This window comes from Amphiura filiformis, chromosome 1 (genome assembly GCF_039555335.1).
Source record: "Amphiura filiformis chromosome 1, Afil_fr2py, whole genome shotgun sequence".
Lineage (NCBI taxonomy): Eukaryota > Metazoa > Echinodermata > Ophiuroidea > Amphilepidida > Amphiuridae > Amphiura > Amphiura filiformis.
The window spans coordinates 70,622,865-70,639,489 of record NC_092628.1 but is presented as its reverse complement, the minus strand read 5'-3'; the positions used below and the strand labels follow the sequence as shown (position 1 = coordinate 70,639,489).

Below are 16,625 nucleotides of genomic sequence, written 5' to 3'. Positions count from 1 at the left end.
GCAAATGTGTTGGATTTTGTTGCACACAATACTTTCCGACATTTATGATACTGAAACACACAATACCATCTATGGTACATACTATGATTTTAATAAAATTTGATTTTGAATTGAATTTAGCTTAAGTTGTCTTGACAAAGGAGTGCAGTAATAAAATTGCCAGTCAAAAATATGACGATTCACATGTTTTAAGGTGATAATTTGTGTGTGTGATTTTTGGAACTGATTATCATTCTGCATTTTTGAGATGATATCAAATTAATTAAGAAATGGTTTTAATTATCACAATATTATGTTATCATGTTAGCATTGCATGCCACAAGCAGGACAGACAGATTTCCCTAATGTCTTACCTTCTCTTCTGCCATTTCTTTATCCAGTGTTGCCATCTCAATAGTTTCTGCAACCTCAGAGATCTCATCATGAAATCGATCCTTAGCTTCAACAGCTTCTCGAGCCTCCTGTAATTGTCAAGTGAAGGTGAAAAGTATGCTATGTGTATATTAAGCAGAGTATATTTATTTATCGCAAGTCTTACCGATCATGTCCACCCCCTTGAGACCATTTCCAAAATATTCGTCTGCCTCAATGGTCACACTTATTCTACATACAATTAATACATAATTGGTACAGAGATCAAGAAGATAGTTACAAACTACAAATTGAGAAAAAATTCTCTGAAAAATCTAACAAAAGGCACAGGATGATGAACTACATTACAATGTTCTTGGATTTAATTCTATTTTTGATGGTTATGTAGTTTTTATCATTGATAACAACTCATTCAATTAACGAGGCATGATTTGGTTGCAAACTTACATTCTTGGCTTCCTGCAGCTGTCTTTCCAAGTCTCCTTTGGCTTCCACCATCCTAGCTTTGAACTCCAGCAACTGAAGGTAAAAAGTCAATCAAAAATTTTATTAAAAACATAGCAAGTTATTATTGAGATATAAATTACTTGTTATTTTGTAGGCAATATGATAAAATATTTGAGGCATATACACCATGTAAGAGACATATGAAATATGTATAACAAATTGAGTCCTTCTGTTACGCAGAAAGGCAGAATTTTTATATCACAAAAATCAAATGGGTTAGATCATTTTGCATTCCTAGGGCGTAGAGTAAGTTGAGTGTGGAAACTACACAACAATCTACTGATATCACACACAGCAAACCTACCTGCTGAAGTTGTATCTTCATCTTTTCTGCATCCTTTAATTTGCCTTTATCCTCTGCTCTCTTCATCTTCAATGTATCTAGTTTCTCTTTCAAGTCTTTGACTTGACGCTGCAGTTCAGAATCTTCTGAATCCCCAGCTGAATGTACACTGCTGGTATCAGCAGGCTCCGGTGCTGATGACTTAACTGCACCTGGTTTGGGGATTCCAGATTCCAATGGCTAAAAGTGAAAGAAAATATTGAAAACTACTGAAAGACTTTTATTGCAAAAGATCTTATCTCCTTACACATGTCAATATACATACATACCTTTCAACAACAATTGGTTGTTATTGTATTCCTTAATATTTTGGGAATCCAACTGCAATTATTTTTTAGCTTACAACAACAGTACAGTACTTACCAATATGAATTTGACACAGGTCTGTTGGCATTCAAACTTGGTATTTATGTGTATCTTAAGCCATATGTGACATGATCAAGAGGAATGAGTCGCATGTCGACCCTGGTCGAAAATGAGTTTTACATAGGTGTTTAAAGAGGACATTTAGAGGTCTCTGAAACTGAAAACCCCATGTGGATACGACCTTTCTTTGCGAAGTTACATCAAGTTATCCATCGCTGAAAACAATATAAAACAAAAGAATTTTAACACTTTCTTTGCCAATATCTCAAAATCAATATTAGTGACATCCGACTCATTTCCCTTGATTGTGTCACATATAAGGCTGAAACACTCTTACATTGTACCTTTACATACATATGACTTGCATTTGATTTAATATACACAGAAGGCTGTCCCTGGGTTATGCAAACAGACCCATGGTTCCTTCCAGATTATGACCACATACCTTTAAAACATCTTTGGCAAAAAAAAAGGTAATATTACTTACCAAAATAATATTCCAACACAAATAATTTGAATGGAGTAAGCAGGTATAATTGATACGGTCTTCTCTATTACTAATATTAGATGTCATGGTACATGCAGTGTGGCTAAATGTTCCCATAAAAAAACCATTCCTATAATAAACATGCAAAAAATAATTATATTTGAAAAATTCAGAAAAGGATGTCACTCTAGTCGTAGTAGATAAAAGTCCGAATCAAAGACATACTTCCAAAGAAATCCACTACTGAAAAAAAAATTATCCACAGCTCACTCCAGTTTCAACAGTCAAACAAAGGCATGAAACAATGGCAAAAATCTTCTCCATATATAAATCTATAGTTTATTCTGCCATGAAATACAGTAATGTAGTAATGGATTGGAAAACCTGGAAACAATAACCAGTTTAGTCCTACTACGAGAATAGCAAGAAGATCATATCCCAAGTTTTATAGCCCTACTACAAGAATAGCAAGAAGAGACTCTCTCTTACTCAAGATTTACTACATAAGGGGATACTATACTACTCCATCTTGATCTTAAGGAAAATATCTAAAAGATGATCAAAACTGGGTAAAAAAAATCAAAATGCTATGCTTTCTTGGCAATTATTGAATGGACTTTCTTTTACCTCACTTGATTTGACCATATCTTGCGGTTTAGGTTTGACCACCTCCTGTGGTATGGCTTTGATTGTTTCTTGCGGTATAGGTTTGATCAGTTCCTGTGGTTTAGGTTTGATTTCTTCTTGCGGTATAGGTTTGATCAATTCTTGTGGCTTAGGTTTGAATTCTTCTTGCAGTATAGGTTTGATCACCTCATGCGGTTTAGGTTTTAATTCTTCTTGCAGTTCAGGTTTAATCTTCTCGTCTTGAGGCTCGACCACTTCTTGTGGTTTGACCACTTCCTGCGGCTTCACCACTTCCTGCGGCTTGACCACTTCCAGTGGTTTGACCACATGATGTGGTTTAGTTGGTGCAGGCTGCACAGGCTTCTCTATTGGAGTTTGTGTGGCCAGTATAGGGGCTTTCTATATGAATTGTGTTAAACAAGGACAATCATAATTCAATTAACATATCTACCATTCAGAAGTTATGAGAAATCATCATATAAATTGAAAAATAGCCTTTTCCCATTATGCATCTATTCTAGGAGAGCTGTATACTGGAAAAGACTACAACAGCCAGTTGTTGAGGACTAAGCAAAAAGGACTCTGTAGCAACAAAATGAATGGAAAGACAGAATCTTGGAAGAATCTGCCATGTATTTATGTCATGTTTAGAAGACAATAATCCATCCAGGAAAGATTATTTTGCAAGAAAAAAAGCATCAGTTTCAAACCTATATCACCAACAATACTTCTACAATAGAAATACAAGGAGGACAAAATAAATGATTTCCCCTCCATTATGAGTACATTGTATGTACTGGAAATAGTAACAACTACGCAGGAAAACAAAAGAATGCAAAGTTCCTTGATGACAGCAACACATATGAAAGAAATTATCGTAAGTCTATAAAGCTCTATTTTATTTACCACTCTTACCCATTCTATTTCTACCAGAAAGGGAAGAGAGGAAAACAACTACAAGTTATAAATACTGAAAAGACTGTGCAGCTGTTTTCAGTTTATTTAGTTTTATGGCTTTTCATACACAATTATATCAAACCATGAAAAAAAAGGAAAATAGTAAACTTTTTAAACCTTGCAAAGAGTTAACTTGAATATTTGAAATAAATTCTTTAAAACAAAGTGGTCGTTGAAAGCTTAAGCAAGAAAAATCATTACAGTAAACATTCTTTTCATGTTACACGGTTGAGGAATAGTAGAAACCTTATCATGAAGTGATGACCAGCAATTGGAAGACACAGAGAGGAGATCAAAAATGAATGATTCCAACTGGCTTTCTAGTTACCTCAGTAGCAGCTGGTTGTGATTCAATTTCTTTCTCTAGCGAAGTATCAGCGTTCTATATGTATGTATCAAACACAAATTCAATAATTGAAACTATTTAAAGATAGTAAATAATGTAACTTGCAGTAGTCCCCCAACCGCCGAGATCAAGTATTGATATCATATAACCGAAGTGTAAGCAAAATATTTTTTTAAAGTCTACTATAAGGTGTTAAGAAAGCTACCCTGAAAGACCTACATTTATAGTATTGCCTTGGTATAGGACATAGATGACTAAACAATGACCTAATATCTCTATCTAAAAGAAATCAACTCTGCCAAAGTCTTGGCAAATCAAATTGTTTACTTTTACCTTACTAGCGGATGCAACAGGCTGATGTGTAACTTCTTGTTTTGAAGGTGTCACTACAGGCTCTTTGGGCTTTATTTAGTGTAAAATAATAATAAAATTTTGTAATTTTAATGAAAATTCATGCATACAGTATTATTTCAATATCAAATTGTTGAATACAATGTAATTATTTATTTAATGTAATTTACTATTTACTAACAAATCCCAAACAAATTCATCATTCTCCTTCTTATATTTCAACAGTTTCATAAACTTTTCGACCAAAGTGACAAGAAAATACACCAGTTAGTCATCAAAATGATAGTATTGCTTAACAATAAAGATAATATTCAAAATGTACACATTGATCATGTAATTCATAAGGTATCTGTGGTGACGTTTTACAAGGACAATTCAGTGATTTGCTCTTCCGAAGGATCATAAAAATCATCAAAATTCTGATTTTGGCACCTTTGTTAGTGTTATAGATGTGCTAACTTAGCCTGCTAGTGGTTAAGCCTAAAGCTGTGTATTAAAGACAAAATAAGACATTTGACATGAATCTGTAATTTCTCTACGTAAGTTGAGAAATTTGCTACTTGTATTTGAATGGGGGCATCAACTTGGTCAATACTGCTGTTTTCCTAATGACTTTTCCTTCACTTACATGTATTTTATACAAAATTGATTTTTTTTTTTTTTTTTCACTGGGATCACTAAATGGGCCTTTAATGATCATCCTCTTGTCTCGGCTTCATATTTCTTGTTTCCATTAAGTGGTTTGAGATCTTGTTACTGTTGCTACATTGAAAGTAAGTTATAATGAGCTATTCCAGTTGAAATACATACACCCCCTATGGAAGACAAGACCTTAATCTCCTACACAGGGGGTGTGAATTTCAAATGGGATTACCTGAATAAGCGACACCATCTAAAATCTGCACCCCTCTTGTGTAGGAGATTAAGGTCATGTCTCCCACTGGGGGTGTATGGATTTCAACTGGAATACCCGATGACATATCAAATGGTTTACCTCTACGGGTGATGTTGAGTCTTGTTTAGGAGATGTGTCTGTGATTGGTTCTTGTTTTACAGGTGGATCTACTGGTGGTACTGTAGGTTCCTCTTTACTGGGTTTATTAATAGCTTCTTTCTTACTGGGTTTTTCTACTGGAGATAGTGGCTCTTTTTTATTACGTTTATTTATTTTCTTTGCTGGACGGGTCTGATTAGAGTTGAAATTAAGGCAGAAAGAAATCAAATTATGTCAATACTGCACTTTCATATACTAACTTGATTATTCATCATGCTGTCTACCAAATGAAATAAATAATTAGATGTTTACATGTAAAAGATACCATTCACATACCTATTACTATTATGTCAGTCAGATGGTTTGAAATTAAAGCCACACTATGAAAGCTAAAATTCTCAGTGAAATTTAACACAAATCTATTGTCAACTCACCATTACGGAACTACAATAAAAGCCGAAGTGAAAGAGACTTAATATCTGAAATTTATATTTAAACATGCAAACAAACAAACAAACAAATCCCAAAACAGCTGACTCCTACATGGTAACATACCATGGTCTGAGACTAATTAGTCTCTGTCATAGCTACGGCTGATTATACTACAAACATTTCTTCGGTAAGTCACATGTACATTTCAACAAGGTACTGAATTATTGTCATCACAATGTTTTGAAAGCAAGAAACTCCACAATATGTAACCATAATTTACCTCTATGAGTAACTGGCTCTAGCTTTGTTGGTTTTAGTGATTTATTTGTACTATTATTTGCTCTTCACAGTCAAAAACAAGATGTATCAAATATGAGCAAATCATTTTAGTCATTATAAACTTATTAATCACATGAGCATGCAATTCACTTGGTCAGCATGCAATAAAACCCAGATTGAACACATTTGTACCACTGTATTTAATATTTATTATAGAGTATTCCCTAACTTGACAAAGACTGTTCAACCAAGAATAATTTACCAGGCAAAAGTAAAAAAAAATCAACCCAAACCACCAAAGAGACAGGCTTATATTTTTATAGAAATGAAAAATACAAATCAAAGCAGCACCAACATTCCCATGAATGTAAAAACAGCTTTCCAACCATGTATAAAAATTCAATTAAACCCCATCACTGACAACTGAAACTAGCAAAAGTAAAATACCATCATGCATTTGCGTCTCAAAAAGCTCAAAATGTTGCTAACTGAAGATGATGATGTATATTTATAATGACAATCAAAACTTATACCACAGAATATACCTGGAGAACCTTCAACCAACCAATGGAAAAGCAGATGCCAAATTACTATGTAAGCACCAAGTGTTTAGTAGATATCATCCCTATAAAATTAACCCAAAGCCTGATATTTATAGTTTGAAAACACAACACACACCCACACCCCAATACACACACACACACCCACATAGACAACAGCAATCGTGGACAACAACCCACCCTATCGAGTTTTATAAAATTAAATTGTGGACTTTTTATTTGCCCCTTACTTTTGATGTTTCCAGAGTTTTTTTTACTATCCAAATGCAAACCTGACCCTACACCAGCAACTGCAGCCAATGCCTAATAATGCATTATTAAGCTGTTTGGATCTAGAAACACTGTCCAGGAGACAAAGACACATGCATTTTCTGTGTGTTCACAGTTACAAAGATTTCTCAAATGTGTGTCCTCATTTGCCAGTATTTACAACCCCCCCCCCCCACACCACACACATATACAGGGGTTATTTGAATAAATATTGCATATTTGTAATTTACAAAGGATGCAGCAGAACACATTGTATTACCGTAAAAAAGCAACAACCAGCACATTTTCATTCAAAGTCAATTACTGTCCATGCTTCTACCAGGGCTTGAGGTTTAAGGCAGGTTTATTTCAAATTCCATAGAGCTTTGTTACCACTCACAATATGCAATGTCATCATGACAATTGTCCCAAAATCCAATAAATTTCCCGATTTAAATATCACAAAGGCGATTTGTACCCCACCTGTAAACTCAAGCCCTTAATCTCAGCTCTCTCGCTCCCCTCCTCTCTACACTGTCTTCCCTGTCTGTTTTCTCCACAATGTCTCTCTCCCTCTCTGTTCTCTCTGCCCCCTCTCTCTCGCCCTCTCTCTCTCGCCCTCCCTCTCTCTCTCGCCCTCTCCCGATCATCTCTCTCTATCCCATCCCTTTTCATGCAGCACTGCAAACTATATTCAGGCTAGATGTGCTCTTTCACAAAGTCAGCCAGGATTGATATTGTACGTATGTTATCAATGCCCCAAAATGGATCATGAATGGAGATTTCTCCCAACCAACCAACCAACCAACCAAACAACATGCAGATTTACACATGCCTGTGTTACCTCATCAGCTTCAGGCATGGCTTCAGGTGTGGAAGCCCTTGATTCGGGCTTAGAACTACTGCCATTCTTGGCTTTCTTGGTTGTCACTTTGCGCTGATTAAAAAGCAAAACATACAGAGAGAAAAATTGCATAATGATATAGAAAATATAATCAGTGTCTAATAAAAGACCTGAAAACCTACGTATGGTTGAACATGTAAAAAAAAGGTTGAAAGACATAAAATGAGGTAAGCGCTTTCAGTATTATCTTATGAAATGGAACATCAGTATGTGACAAAGCAATTAATAACATGTTATGGACTTCTATTCCAATTAACAAATTAAAGGTTTAAGGGATGGGTTTATATGTGTGTAAATAGAGGAGAAATGGGAGGATTTGGGCATGTTTGCTGTGATTGTTTGCCTAGCAATATTGATCACAAGTACACAATTGATGGCGCATATCAAGGACCAAACTCTATAGTTTTATATTTGAGCACGATCACTTCTGTAAGGTCATGGGAAATTATGTAAATCAGCTTTTATATTTGATGTTGCATATCGGCTCACGCACTTTTTTTTTGTACCCAGTATTTCACAAAGTCCCTGTACTCTGATGGCCCTATGACTTTTTGCTGGTATGTTGAGCACTTTAAACAATTAATTATAGTACTTACCTCCTACTTTAGGAACATGCATATGCCTTAATGTATGTCGACCATGTCAACAACCCAGTGTAGTTTTACATGGTTGGAAAAGTCTATTTCCTTTAAGCTATTTTGCCAATCATAATTCATAAATTGTCCAACTTTTTGACAAAAAGAGTTTTGCAACTATTCCGCCAGCAAGGAAACACAAATGTATGTGTATCCAGTGCGTCCTTTACGTTTAAATAGTTCAGTTTATTGTCAAGTTGTGCCTCTATACGCCATATTTACGGAATTGATAATACGAGCTGATACGGAATTTTTGAACCCAAATTTCTTGAAATATACATTACCTTTTTAACTTCTCGCCATGAAATTGGATTCATAAGAAGGTCAAATACAAGCCTTCCATTATGGCTGATATCATCATCTCGATTGGTGTCTTGTGTTAGTATTATTCCATATTTTGCTGGTAGAAGTTCAATGAAACCCTCCATAATTCACGACTTGTGTCACTTGTGTTATAAACTCGATGTGTTTACTATATTTTCGCTCGGGTCCGCGACTAATCGCAGGGACCGGTCTATCATTAGCTATTCTATACACTTTTCAATAGCCTTATTGTGATGTGTGGGAGTTTTAAAAGCCGAGCCATGAACAAAATATAATGCGAGCACCCGGGGGGCATCAACTTTAGAGGTGACGGTATGTGCCTGTCAATATATGCCCCTCTTTTGAAGCCGACTATACCCGATGACCAGGCACCTTCAATTTTCAAAATATTATACCCAATGACCCCTTTTTCATTTTGATTGTACATAATGACCCTTTTTTTTAATAAAAAAAACCCCAACGTTTTCTACTGATATGCGCCTACTTCGCGACGCTTGTAGGCACATATACCCATCAATTCTAAAGTTGAGTGCCCCGGGGTGAGCGCATACTGCGGGCCAATGAACAATGAGATAGTGGCTTTTCTGATATCGCTTTGAGGAACTGTTGAAGTATAAATCAGCCAACGAGTATAGGTGTGTCCAAATTGCACATCTTGAATTGAGACCAAGACATGCTGTTATTTCAATTGTTATACCGTTCCGGTTGGTTTATTACCTACCATTGCCTACAAGATGCAGTTCTAAGGTGACAGAGGGACAGGTCTGCAATTCGATTCCACAACCATTCATACCTTTCATCTGTTTTATTGTATTATCGTGCGAATTGCTCCGTGGTACCTTACGGGTACCTGAATGTTATTTGAATGAAGATGACTCTGTCATGCTCGACGTCATATTGCATAATTTCTATACAGTATATGCAATAAACCAACCAGAACAGTATAACAATTGAAATAATAGGCAGTTCTAAGATAGGTTAAGAAGAATATAACGTCACAATTCTGTATTATTATTCAAGGTTGTAACGTGTGTCTATGCTGTCATGTAGGCCTACCTGGCAACAGACACGCCCCGGTACAAACAGATGAAATTTGTAGAAAAGAGAAATAAAAACAAAAAACATTAAAAAATGATACTTTGAGGTATTGTTTTTTTAATTTTTGTATGGCAGATCATACATACACATGTGCTGAGGTCAAAAAGGTAAAAATTTTGTTTTTGACCCCTGACTCACCTGTCATTCCAAACAACCCCTTAACTGTGGCTGAATAACATAACATGCATATTGTTGTCAATCGTGATTTATTCACTGAATACCATGTTGGATATTTTTTCTTAAAAGACACAGACAGTTCTTTGAAATAACAGAACATTAAATCTCAATGTTCACTTCTTTCTAATAAAAAGCAAAACAAAACAAAGCAAAAAACATGTAGGTACTGGCACCCACCCCAGACAACCCTCACACACAACACACCCCTACACACACTCACACACCACTAACATGATATATTTCACAAATAATCATACATTTTTTATTTGACAATAATATCTGTGTTAACCCACTGTGCGTAACCATGGAAATATTTGCATGGTGTAACACATGGTCTAGTACTGATTGGCTGACAAATGGGATCAATAACAAATCAATCACTGCACAACAGCCTGCCCATATTAGTTGCTTGCAATTTATCATTTAAGAAGCGGAGGATGAATTTCATTTCAAATTCTCTAGACATCTTTTTTTGACAAATATTTTCTAAATATCAACAAACTGATTGAAGTTATAATGCAAACTGTTCAAAGTTATGAGATTGCTACTTCTTGTCAGCAAATGGTACTAAAACCTCTTCATATGGCCACTGAAACCAAGATATGCCTCCAAAAAGAGTTACCTGGTCATAATTATGCCTTAATTATGGCCAAAACAGCCACCAAATCATTATTGGAACCTGTAACTTACCTGCGGGGTCCTAGGTTCAAATCCTGGTCAGGGATGAAATTGTTCTTCTTTGGCATACTTGTGGGAAAGCATTCATTACATGCTTACCTGCAAGGTCCTTGACAAACATTCCATAAAGCAGTATGTCTTACCTTATCAAGTAAACAAGTCAATAGTTTTGTTGTAACGAAAATGCATTTTGGGTACCAGTATCACTCTTCTTCATGTATACATGTTTAGAGACATTGAAAATGTGAAGGGTGTCTCCCATCGCAAAATGAAGTGCATTACAATTAACAACGCATTTCATCACAAAAAACTACTACTCGCCACGATTATCTATGCAGCTGACTTTTGAATTTCTTACCTTCTTATAGTTTATTGATCACAAAATAATATATTAATCATACGGCATTTAACATTATACTACCAATCTTACATAATAATTATTGCTATTAATAAATATCATAAATTCACAATAAACACAATCAAGTAATATGACTTGTGTACAAACATTTTGAATTAAAATATACAAATATAGTCATAACATATGAAAATAATATCATCTCCAATACCAGGTACTCAAATACTAAACAAGGCACAATGAACGAAACATTGAACCTCAGCCCCAGTTAGCACAGCACACTAAACCATCACCTTGTCATTCACAAACTAAATCATGCCTGCTGGGTGGGAATTGATGATACTATTTTGCACTACTTAAAGATATGCTTTGAAATTTTGTGTACTTGTGTACCATGACACATTAGCTCATTATACTCAATTTTCTTGTACACGATACAAAAATACTCAAAATTTCATACATTTCAAAGTCTAAATCTACTACAACATCCACTCACTCTAGACAGAGGGCCACCAGTCGACCCACGATGTGCATAGGTAGGGATTCTTCTTGCGGAAAAATCCTAAAGAAAAGATGGGGTTGGAAGGAAGGTAAAAACAGATACACAGCAAACATGCATACACTGCAATCAAAGTATCATGCACTATAGGCTACAAGCAAGCAGCTACATGCATCTAAGATTAGATTTTCTGTGTCCAAATAAATTTGTTATAACTTTTTTTTTTTAATGTTGAACTCCTATATTATGTGTAAATGTATCATAACTAGCAATTCAATTTGATGAGATGGTCAGTGTCCAAATATATTTGCATCTACGATTAGACTGTCAGTAAACAAATAAATTTGTTTGTTTATAACTATTTCTTTAAATTGTTGAACTCCATATATTACATATGTATATATCACAATTAGCAATTCAGTATGTACCCAATACAGTTGCTTTTATTAGAACCCACTGTTGAATATCACAATTTCAAATGCTGGTATGGTTTTTAAAAATCTAAACCGCAGTAATATTTTATCATTACATTATCATAAATATAATACTTTTTACACTTATATTGGATAGTACCAGGTGGCTAAATGATTATGGTATGATAATTATGTAACAAATTGTATGCCGTTTGGTTAAGTATTCAATCATGTGACGTACAAAATGCATTTATATTAGCTTTTAAATACATGCACTGAAAGATCAAATGTGCCTTGGTTGGAAATTAATCGCATTCATTATGCTGGTTGTTATCGATGGCCTTGTACAGTGGTTAGATTTGAACAATTTTTATGAAAAAACTTGAGAAAGTGAGAGATGAGGAAAACATCCAGCAATAGAATGAAAGAGAGACATAAGTAGAAGAAAAGGACAGAGGAGAGAGAAAGAGATGTGTGTCAGTGGTATAGTGAGAATGAGGGGAAGGAGAAAGAGACATGTGAGACAGACAGAAGAAAAAGGGAGAAAAAGATGGAAAGAGTGAGAGAAACAGAGGTGTGTGATTGGAGAAGAGGAGAGACTTAGGGAGAGTGAAAGAGAAAGGGGAGAGGTAGGGTGAGAGAGAGGAGAGAGAGATGGGAGAAAGAGAGAGAGAGCTAAATAGAAGGAAGACTGAGAGAAAGAGAAAGAAAAGGATGCAAGAGCCAATAGCAGATTTAGGAAAAACATTTTGCACAGAATGAGAAAATGAAAACAATGAAGAAGCTACTGCAAATAACTTTGATGGTACATGTAGCACAGATAATGAAGATGTTTTGGCATGGGTTAAGAAGTACGATAAATATTTGCTATGTGATGTTAATTTGTGAATGGCGTAAAATACTTGTTTACAAATTTTAGCAATTGGTAATACTCTATTAGATGTGCGGATTGGAATAAGTTCACTGAAACTCAACAGCTTTTATTGGAAATTATAAAAGAAACATGAAGACAGTTGCTATCATCTTTAGAACTAAATATTGCATAGGTTATTGGCTGTGCTGTAAATATCTTGAGGTGAATGCGTTAGAAATATAAATTAAATTTTTTTAACAAAACTGAAATCAAAGTTAAATTGGTTACAAACAGTAAGTATGGTGTGATTATCACTCTTACATAAAGAAAATACTGATTGTCACATGGTATGAGAAATTAATACCATCATATTTTCCCCACAAATTGGGCAGAAACACTTTTTGTGTGATGCAAAAATTACACTAACACAAGATGCGTTTATCAAAATCAATAACAATTCATTTATTTCCAACAAATCCAAAGAATTCAAAAGTTTCAAACCCTTGATTGAAATTTACCCTGTCCATAGAATTGTTATATTAATTTTTCATTCGGCAATTGCTATCTCATTCCATGTATCATTATAAAATTATAAAAGAAAAGGCATGCAGCCTCATGCAAAATGGTTGATATTGTCCATCTATAAATATTTTGAGTACACAGTGCCTTGGACCAGAGAGAACTCACTTTGTCCGAGGCAGATCCAGCCTGATTATGACCGGATCTTTTCCCTTTACCCTGCTGTTGAGCTTTGCGACCTGTTGTCTATAAAATGTCACCAATTTAAGAAATTGAAGGACAGAAGTTGGTACATGCATATATAATTAATTCATAGACTAGATATCAAATATTTCTTTTTTTTTTCAAATCTACTACAAATGTAGTATATTATTTTTGTGAATTCAGTGAGAACATAAATATCAGAAGATAAAAGGTGTTTTTTTTCCAAATAATTGAATCATTTATATTCGAGCGTGTGCATGTGTACACTTGTGTGTGAATGTGCAAGTATGAAAATGCATACATTTGTATATAATTTATGAAAATTTAAATCTGAAGGACCTACATTAAAAATCTGCAACAGTATCAATTTGCCTCATCTATAAACTACTACATAATACTAAAATCAAATATTCAAACTTCAAAGTGGTCATATTTGGCCAATCAATTTTCAGCTTCATTATTTTCAAAACTTGATTCGCTGCTGCAATTTAAAAATTACCAAATGGCAAAAATTGACCACTTTGAATTCACATATCAAGTGCAAATGACCCAAGAACCGATCCCATGTTAATGATCTGCAACAAGCAACAATCAATACACACATGTTAAAAACAATACAGATTTCTACACTCCCATTGATTTTGGGCTGTCTAGTGTTACATAATGAACAAAATCAATATTTTGGACACTTCCCTATTGGGGTTGATACACGCATGAAAACCCATACCTTATATAATGTAGTTCGAGTACTATTCAAAATTGGGTTTCTCCATAAAAATAAATATATATGGGGTACGTTTTTGATTCTTTTTATGTTTTAAACCGAATCATTGTTTTTGAAGGGTGATTAGGCTGATATTCAGTGTACAGCTCAACTTACCGTACTTTTCCTAACCAGACAGTCCATGCCAAAATTGTTACTACACCTTTACATTTCATCGAATCTCTTTTTGATGTCTGTCATTTTGAACATCACACTTGAAAGATGTATGCTATGTAGAAACTTTATTTTGCAATTTCATAATTTGCATATTATTAGCATATTTGCAAGAAAAACATGAAAATCAATAAATACCTATATTTTTCACAATTTCAATATTTTATTAGAAATTAAGCATGTAGGCCGTTTGTTATGACTTGATGAATGAAGCTGTTAAAACAGATTTTGATATTTTTGCTTATTTTTCCTTTTTTGCCCCAAAATGTGTACAAATCAACATTTTTTGGATGACCTATATTTTCTTTGAATATTTATCAAATTTCTTAATTTAGGTATAATACAGTGCAGAAAAAGATGTCAAAAAAATCTGTTAAACAGATTTCCAATAAATTTTCCATTTTGGGTTAAATACTCAATTTTCATGCTCAGGATATTTGAAACATAAAATGAAAACATGACCATTGCACTTTTTCCTCGAGATGTACTAAAATATCAAGGTTACGGATATATTATAATCCCTTCTTATCTTCACTGATCCATCAGATACCTATTGTTATGAATGATCAATGAAAAGGTTCAGAACTGGGCTACTAATGGTCTGTCAAGTATCTATAGTTATTTTCATGACTGTGTCAACTCAAAAATCATGCAAGGTCGAATGTAGGAAAAGTATGATCAGTTGAGCTGTAGTACTAAGATTTTTACACACCTAGGACTGTTGATCTTATATAAATTTCCTTTTCCTTTTTAGGAAAACAAGGAAGATAGAAAGTTAATTTTTACGAAAAACATATAACATCTTATGAAAACACAATATATCTCAATAAAATGTAAATATTAATTCAATAAAACAACAGAATGCAGAAATCTGTAACAAAGTGTACACAATGCAAAATGTGATGAGCACATAGGACTTAAAACAGGATAAAAAACAGGAAAATACATAAAAACAAGAACTAAACATTCAAAACATTGATCATTCCATTATGTGCTAGGACATAAAAATCTGCAATGGATGGAATTAAAACTAACTACTTGTTCAGAGAAAATTGCCCACAATGCAATTGGTTGCCATGTGTACTTACAGTGTCCTTCTTGGATAGTTTTGGTAGACCTGTGGTGGGTGTGGCTGCTGGAGATGGGGTCTTGGTGTGTTGTGGCGACTCATCTAAGATAGTTATCTAAATCAATCAAACATGTACAAAAGTAAAATTACAATCATAGGCTATTTTCTGTTGTACTGAGATAGTATCATAACATATTTTAACTTTCTTGTTTTGAAAGGTATACAGACCCTTTGAAAAAATCAAATAAACAGTACAAATGTAGCTTGTTTTCAAATCACAACCAAACTTAGTATTAGTAGGTATATATCTTACATTATTTATCAGTAATAATTTTGTATTTTCCATTTCATTTGAGGAGAAAAACATCACAAAGAAAATACAAATATGGAGCAGTGATTGACATTCTCAGAGACAATACTTTCTTTTTTATACTTTGGTTCATCTCATGTTTGCTAGTGACATTAATACTTTTTTGCTTTTTTCGCTATAAGCCTGCTGACAAACCACCTTTGAACATGTGTGTATAGATACCCTCTGTGCAATTAACTTTGACAGACAATTTGATACTGAGACCAGCAAAATACACACCTACGTAACTACCAAACTTGAGGTGAACCAGAGTATAATCTATACATTTGTAATCTGTTACTATTCCTCCTACCTGAGACTGCCTAACAAATATGCCATGGTTGTCAGGAGCACTGAAGTACTTCTTCCCTTGAACAGTGCCATTATTTTTGCCATTAGCATCATCAAGTATAACACCTATCCACTTGCCACTGAAAAAGAAAAAAAAAGCATTTCATTGTACATGAGGTCCACTTGTTTTCTGTATGCACATGGAAAATAAAGGAGACATACATTGTAGTTGAGATTGTGAATTCTTACACCAATGCTAGCTTTTATGCAGGCATACTCCATTGTGACTGATTTTCAAGAATAAACTGGCATACGTATAATTTTGGAACATTATTGCTCAAAACAGGAGCATTTATTTCAAACTTGCTAATCATGCCTCCATAGATTGATGTCAGACCTACTTCAAGATAGTAAAGAAAAAAATCTGAGGAAGCACCTGGACAGTTTTTT

General features: G+C 34.4%; 1 protein-coding gene across 1 annotated transcript in view; it reads right to left on the bottom strand.

Moving 5' to 3' along the window:
- Positions 1–16,625, bottom strand: part of LOC140162711 (dynactin subunit 1-like) — an 83,358-nt gene that overhangs the window by 41,360 nt on the left and 25,373 nt on the right. The window contains exons 3-13 of the mRNA XM_072185993.1: positions 16,198–16,315; positions 15,555–15,650; positions 13,494–13,571; positions 11,538–11,603; positions 7,715–7,807; positions 5,351–5,542; positions 3,988–4,041; positions 2,703–3,101; positions 1,184–1,402; positions 820–891; positions 354–461 (exon numbers count right to left, since the gene is read on the bottom strand). Coding sequence (XP_072042094.1) covers positions 354–461; positions 820–891; positions 1,184–1,402; positions 2,703–3,101; positions 3,988–4,041; positions 5,351–5,542; positions 7,715–7,807; positions 11,538–11,603; positions 13,494–13,571; positions 15,555–15,650; positions 16,198–16,315 — 1,495 coding nt within the window. The remainder of the gene's footprint in view (positions 1–353; positions 462–819; positions 892–1,183; positions 1,403–2,702; positions 3,102–3,987; positions 4,042–5,350; positions 5,543–7,714; positions 7,808–11,537; positions 11,604–13,493; positions 13,572–15,554; positions 15,651–16,197; positions 16,316–16,625) is intronic.